The following is a 7,090-nucleotide window of genomic DNA, read 5'->3' on the forward strand; positions in this document are numbered from 1 at the left end:
ATTTCCCTCTCCAGGGGATCTTCCTGATGCAGGGATCGAACCTGCGTCTCCTGCTTGGCAGGTGGATTCTTTACTACTGAGCCACTGGATATAACAGTTTCGCTTAATCTGCAGCTATTCCATCCCATACCCTCTCTTTGCATAGGTCCCACTTTGTCTAGTGCTGCTCGGTTCATGGTATAATTGGTACTTGGGTGAGACACTTCATTTCTTCATTATGTCAGACTATCCAGTGAAATTCAATGGGTGTAGCATTCCTGTCTCCTGCCCACTGAGTGCCTTAGTATCCCACCTTCAGACACTATGACAACTAAAATATGCCCCTAGGTATTTCCAAACACCCCCTGCCCCTTTTCCAATTGCTGTCTCCTACTGGCCCTTCCTGTTGCTGTTGTTCAGTCACTAAATCATGTCCAATTCTTTGTGACTCTATGGACTGTAGCCTGCAAGACTCCTTTGTCCATGGGAGTCTCCAGGCAAGAATACTGGAGTGGCTTGCTAGTTCCTTCTCCAGGGGATCTTCCCTACCCAGGATTGAACTCGGATCTCCACATTTCAGGCAGTTTCTTTACTGTCTGAGCCACCAGGGAAGTCCATTTAATATGGATCAACTGAACAGTCTTTCTTCTGGAAACCCTCACTAATAATGCCCTACAGCCTCCCACAACTTCCTTTACCCAGATGCTTACCACCCTGCTTACCATCTGCTTTTCTAGCGCTTCTCTCCTCACACTAGAGTGAAGTCGTTCAGTCGTGTCTGACTCTTTGCGACCCCATGGACTGTAGCCTATCAGGCTCCTCTGTCCATGGAATTTTCCAGGCAAGAGTGCTGGAGTGGGTTGCCATTTCCTTCTCCAGGGGATCTTCCCGACCCAGGAAACGAACCCAGGTCTCCTGCACTGCAGGCAGACGCTTTACCATCTGAGCCACCAGGGAAGCTGCTTGGCCCTAATTATCTAGAAGAGAGAGCACCAAGTCCTAACTTAATCTCTTGGTATCTCCAGCTTCACTTGGCTCAGTGCCTGGCTCATAATAGTACTAACGCATGTTGGATGAATACACACAGGAAACTGAACACACTTTCCCCGATGATTCAATGTTGGTGATTGTGGGCACAGAGCTGCCTTCAGAGCCTATTGAGTCACAGCTTTTGGCTCTATACCAAGTGACCTGCCATTGCCCGTTTTATGGATGTGTGTGTCTGGATTTTAAACCCTATCATCAGCATGCCTGCCTGCACTAATCCTTTGTGGCCTTTGGAATCTGAAGCTGGCTGTCCAGCCAGAGTGCTGTGTCAGGCACTCTGTGAGCTTAAGTGAATGACTGTTGTGACAATAACTACCCCAGTCCAGGGTCTTTTTGTCTTATTTCTGAGTTCTTGCTAGGTTTCACACTCTCGTTGTCTCTCCTCTGGTTAGTGAGGCAATGAGTTTTTCAAAACCCACTGTATAGTCATTTTCTTTTTGGCAAGTGCGTACAGGTGACTCGGAGGACCTGCGAGGTAGTGAAACCTCTGCTGAGATGCCCATTCCTTGGACCCTGCTGGTGACAGAAGGATGGACTCAGTGGTTTCTAAATGATCACTGTGTCTCTGCAGTCACAAAATAGATGGGCATACTTTTTTATTTTGAAAAATTTTATATCAAGAAACATTGAACTATGTCACAGATATGGAATCTTTCTAAATTATGGTTTAAATGACTTTGAATTTTAAAAAAGAATCAACAAATCTTTCCACTATGATTCATATTGAATGAAGTCCAGGACCACAAGGGATAAAGACAAAGAGAACAACCCTGCATGCTTAGTCACTCAGTCATGTTCAACTCTTTGCAACCCCATGGACTGTAGCCCGCCAGGCTCCTCTGTCCATGGGATTTCCCAGGCAAGAATACTGGAATGGGTTGCCATTTCCTCCTCCAAAAATAGAACAACTAGGCAAAGAAGTAAATGGGGAATACAAGTTTCAGAGCAGGACTTCCCTGGTGGTCCAGGAGTTAAGAATCCAGCTGCCAATGCGGAGGATGTGGGTTCACTCTCTGGTCCGGGAAGATCCCGTATGCCATGAGGCAACTAAGCTGGTGTTCCACAGCTACTGAATCGGCACTCTAGAGCCCATGCTCTAAAGCAAGAGAAGCCACCGCAATGAGGAGAAGAGCACAACTAGAGAGTCGCCCCCACACACCACAACTAGAGAAAAGCCCTCGTGCAGCAAGGAGGCCACATTGCAGCCAAAAGTAAATTTAAAAATGTTTTATTTAATTAAAAGAAAAACACTGCAGAGCATTTTCATATTTACTAAGCCTTTAAATATTTTTAATATACCTCTTAATGTTATTTAACTCGATCAACAAACAATGTTTAGCTCTTTTATTTTCAACTTTTATTCTTCTTATCATTTTTGTCTTTTGCAAAGTAATTACAGCAATTTAGGAAACAAAGATATACAAACAAGAGTGTTAAATGTCTTTTTAAAATAGCCTTCTGCTCAAGAAAATCCATGTATCTTATTCCTTCAAGCATAACTTTATACCTCCTTCTAAACCAAATAGCTTATGGAAAACTAGTATTAAATAGCAAAACACACACAAAAAACACACATATAAATAACATAACATAAAATAGAATATAACATGATGCTTAAAAAAGCAAACTATGATGCAATATGAATCAACTTCACTAATTGGACAAGTCCAATGAAACACAAATCAGATAAGCTTTGAGCCTTCAACAAGGATAAGTGAAGCTCTCAATTCAGCTAGGTTCCTTTCATTCTCGGGCTGTGCCCAGTTCCATTCCAGGGAGCATCCATTTTTACATCCTCTTGACTCTTTGACTGCAAAGAGAAAAAGAAAAAGATAAGCAAAGATAGGGTGACAGGCAGGTGGGAATGTGTTTCGTGCCTACAGATTGACCCACACTCCCTAGTCTCATTTCAGGATATCAAGCAGCTCAGAGGCACTATGAGGACATCGGGGTTCAGAGAGGATGACCCTGCCCAACATAAGCCAGCTAGCCAAGGACAGAAGCAGAATGTAAATACTGTGTCTTCATGGTGAGTGTCTGACACCCTGGTGTGAAATGATTCTGTCCATGGATAAAAGGTCACTCTGTTATCATCCATGAAATCAGAGCCATGAACCTCTTTTGAATTGTTTACTTTTTAGCTTTTCACAAACGAATGTCATGTAGTCTGTCAGTTATATACATAGGAGGCATCTTTGCAACAAGGACTGAATGCACAGAGGGATCTAACACACTATGTGAAAAAAAAATTTTTAATGATCTGTAAGTAGTTGAAAAAAAAGTTTTGTTTTCATGTGCTCAGTCCCTCAGTCCTGTTTGACTCTGTGACCCCGTGGGCTGTAGGCCATCTGACTCCTCTGTCCGTGGGATTTTCCAGATGGGAATCCTGGAGTGGGTTGCCATCTCCTCCTCCTGGTGATCTTCCTGACCCAGGGACAGAACTCACATCTACTTGTGTCTCCTGCATTGGAAGGTGAATTCTTTACCACTAGTGCCAACTGGCCCCATTCAAATTACCCTTTAAAATTGCCACAGCACTTAGGCTGAAGCCTTCCAGCAAGCCTGTGATCCACCACTCTATCAACACTAAGCCCAAACATCTGGAGCAAGACTGATGGACTGTAAAGGTTCCTTACCTGAGCAAGTGCACAGCTTGTTTCACCCACTTCTTCTTTGGATCTGCACACACAGCTAATTTTCTCCTGGTGTAAAAGCTGGAAAAAAAAAAATCAGACAATTTGATTTATGTTTCAAGTTTTATTTTTTTTTCACAGAATATACAATAGAAATTTCATATTCCAATTGACTGATTGCGCTACACCCTAAACAAGTCATTTGTTTCAGAGGTGAAATGAAATGAAAAAATAAAGCTTCTGATAAAGCTTGATGCAAGAAATGAAAGTGATTCTCCCTATCTTTCTCTGCAATTTAATGAATGATTGTGCTGTAATAAGAAGATAAAGTCCCAGGATTATCTAATTTTGTTGTTGGTGGTTATATGACATACGGATATATCTGATCAGTAACTCTCATCATTTCAAATATAATATCTTAGATACATCAAGAATATTATATGTGGTGGTATAACTACTCTGAGTTTTTACTTAGAGCTGCAACCACTTTCTGGCAGAAGATGCACATTTCAAAGTTTATGTCTTCCCTATTTTCCTAAGATAGCATCTTAGTTTATAAATTTATCTTCAAAAGTGATTTTGCCTTCAACTATGTTCATGTTTTATAAACTAAGCTTTTGCCTTATTTCAGTTCTATTTAAAGTGAACTTTGAAGATATTTGTACTCCTAAAACAAAGTTATCTTTGCCGTATCAGTAATCTCTGAATAAAACTCCAAAAAGGCAAAGCTTTTTCTCCCTGAAATGCTCATGTATTCCTGATACAAATGAATTAGAATCCCTTGGTAACTTACACGACTGCATTGATGTCACAGGCTTCATTGGCCAACTGCTGTGTGAAGCCCACAAGAACACTGGGGTGAAGTATTCGTTCTGTGTATCGGAGACAGCAGTCAAAGCTGCTTGCTGCTGAAAAGAAATGAAAGGTGTTGAATCCACATGAATTTATTTATTCAGTGATAGGTATCGCAGAACTACTTGAAATTGCGGGAAACCTAGAACCCGACTTATATGGCAAATTAACTATTTAAGGGAACAGTTCCAATGTCTTTGAAACCCAATTTAGCATAGCTTTCAGTTGCCATAAAAAAACTAGCTTGTGTGCTGGGAAATTTTGGTTCAATAATACAATATAGAAGAAGCATATGACTTTTCACCAAGGAACAGTTTTAGTAAGAAATACAAACTAACAGTGTTTTATTTCAGTTCACTATAATCACTCAAGAATATGAATACTTCCCACTGGAAGAAACCCTTATACATAGTCTTTTAAATTCAGAAAAGAAACTGGCAGATTTTTAATCTATTATCTTGGCTACTGAACATTGAGAGGAGGGAAAAGACAGGAAGGTACAAAGGAAAATGAGGCTTGTAAGAGCTGGTAATACGAGCTACAATTAAAGACTTTTGAAATGGTAATATTAGTTAATGAGAATTTTTAATTTTGTTCATAAAAGTTTAACATTTGTATTTTCAGGAATGCATCTATTGATGAAAGTGATGTCCTCTTATAGCAATGAAGCAATTCCTGGACACTCCTCCAAGTTAAATTATAACCTGCTGTATCTCTAACCTGCTGTAAGGGATAATTATAGCCACAGAGTTGGCAAGTGATGTTGGCCAAGGCCTTACAAGGATGAAGTCAGGTGTCAAACTAAAGGATGAGTTTTGAACTTTGGCAAAGCTATTTAGTTGAGAGGTGAGAAAGCTGGGGAAATGAGAGTGTTGCTTACATTTCAAAGTGACCCCACTCACTGGTAGTGTTACACAATTTACATCACTCCCAGAAATAACACTTTGGCCTTTCTCTGGATCTAGGTGGTCTCTAGAAGCCCATTCTGAAAAAAATCTGCTGAGATTCACAGCAGAGGAAAAAGCCTGATAGGCAGCAGTACCTGTTCCCTCTTCCATTAGCCAGTGAGAGGACAACACCCATCACTTCCTTTAGAAGATTTTCAAACAGGCTTCCATTCCCCTGAGACACCCCCAGATGAGCTCAAAGCTTAGAAGAAAATGAAAAGAGTTCTTCCTCCTGAGCTGGCAGAAAGAGCCTCGCTTACCTTCTGACTTGCTGCAGAGGTGGAGCAAGAGCACTGACATCAAAGCAGCCAGGAGCAAATTCTTGCTGCTGCACATCATTTTCAACTCGAGGGACAGATGTCTCAGTGCTGGGTACCGAGTGCCTCGAGAGTGCTGTGATGTTTGATAGCAGCCTGGGCCTGGGATGGCCCTACTTATAGCAAATATTGGGAATGTACATAGAAGGCGTGTTCTCACATGGGGTTTTCCCCATTGATTACACGGCCCCAGCATGTCGTCACAAAGAAAAACCACAGGGAAAACTTCCTGCCTTTCCCTAATGTCGGGAAGGTGTGAAGGTCAGGATGGAGGGGGAGGGAAGGCTGAGAAGGGGAAAATCCTTTGAATTTGCAAAGAAGGAAAAGTAGCTTTGCCCTGTGTCCCAGAGGAGGTGTCCGTTTTAACTTAATCTCTTGTCTCTGAGAAGAGAGGACAAGGGTTAACAGTGGTACAAAGGTCAGCCCCACTTAGGAACATTCCAGAACTTCTACTGCTACACTCCGAGCTTTCCAGAGGCAACTGGGGAGGGAGAGGACAAGGTGGGACACCAAGACATTTATGGTTTCATCATTGGTGCTCAACTGTCACCAAAGCTTTTGAATTTCTATGTGACCATTCAGAGCTGGTAATACAACAATTCATATTAGTGTTTCCAGTTTTGGTGGAAAATTTGCTGTTGTTGTTTGGTCTCTAAGTTGTGTCCAACTCTTTGCAGCCCCATGGATTGCAGCCCGCCAGGCTCCTCAGTCCATGACATTTCCCAGGTAAGAATATTGGAGTGGGTTTTTGTTTCCTTCTCCCAGGGATCTTCCTGACCCAAGGATCAAACCCACATCTCCTGCATTGACATTCTTCACTGCTGAGCCACCAGTAGTGAAAAATGTCTGCTCTTAAGTAAGACTCAAGCTTTGACTTCATTTAGTTTCAGGTTCACTCCTCTGCATCTACATTGATGTGGCTCTAATCAATCCTGCAGCTCAGAATGTGAGCTCCCCTCTTCCCCTCACTCTTCATGCCAGTGTGGTTACGTAACTCAATACAAAGCCTCAGAAGGAAAAAATAAAAAGTAGGGGAGCCTATCAGTGGTGAATAATCAACAAAACAAAGGTCAAATTACAATGATAATGACAATGTGGTATGAATATCTAACTTATGACAATATAAGAACTCTCCACTAGGAAGAATATCATTGTAAACTAGGCAATAGGTTTGTAGGAAGGGTATGACTATAAAGAAACAACACAAATCACAGCAAGATCCTCTACAACCCACCTCCCAGAGTAACAGAGATAAAAACAAAAATAAATAAGGGGGACCCAATTAAACTTAAAAGCTTTTGCACAGCAAAGAAAA

General features: G+C 41.6%; 1 protein-coding gene across 2 annotated transcripts; it reads right to left on the reverse strand.

Annotated features, from left to right (window-relative positions):
* Positions 2,367–5,881, reverse strand: CCL20 (C-C motif chemokine ligand 20). 2 transcript variants are annotated; one of them, XM_005676645.3, is made up of 4 exons: positions 5,719–5,881; positions 4,453–4,564; positions 3,663–3,740; positions 2,367–2,836 (listed from the first exon to the last, which is right to left on the reverse strand). In XM_005676645.3, the coding sequence occupies exons 1-4, from the start codon at positions 5,795–5,797 to the stop codon at positions 2,815–2,817; spliced, it is 291 nt and encodes a 96-aa protein (XP_005676702.2). In that variant the 5' UTR covers positions 5,798–5,881; the 3' UTR covers positions 2,367–2,814. The 2 variants fall into 2 exon arrangements, with proteins under 2 accessions (XP_005676702.2, XP_005676701.2); XM_005676644.3 differs by having other exon boundaries at positions 4,453–4,567.

Source organism: Capra hircus, chromosome 2 (genome assembly GCF_001704415.2).
Source record: "Capra hircus breed San Clemente chromosome 2, ASM170441v1, whole genome shotgun sequence".
Taxonomy (NCBI): domain Eukaryota; kingdom Metazoa; phylum Chordata; class Mammalia; order Artiodactyla; family Bovidae; genus Capra; species Capra hircus.

What these genes read in the sequence shown, in the direction of transcription:
- CCL20 (XM_005676644.3), bottom strand. Translation starts at nt 5,797, where the DNA reads ATGATGTGCAGCAGCAAGAATTTGCTCCTGGCTGCTTTGATGTCAGTG. An exon ending in CCTCTGCAGCAAGTCAGAAG is followed by an intron (nt 4,568 to 5,718) that starts GTAAGCGAGGCT and finishes ATTTCTTTTCAG; the next exon opens with CAGCAAGCAGCTTTGACTGC. An exon ending in CAAGCTGTGCACTTGCTCAG is followed by an intron (nt 2,837 to 3,662) that starts GTAAGGAACCTT and finishes TTCTCTTTGCAG; the next exon opens with TCAAAGAGTCAAGAGGATGT.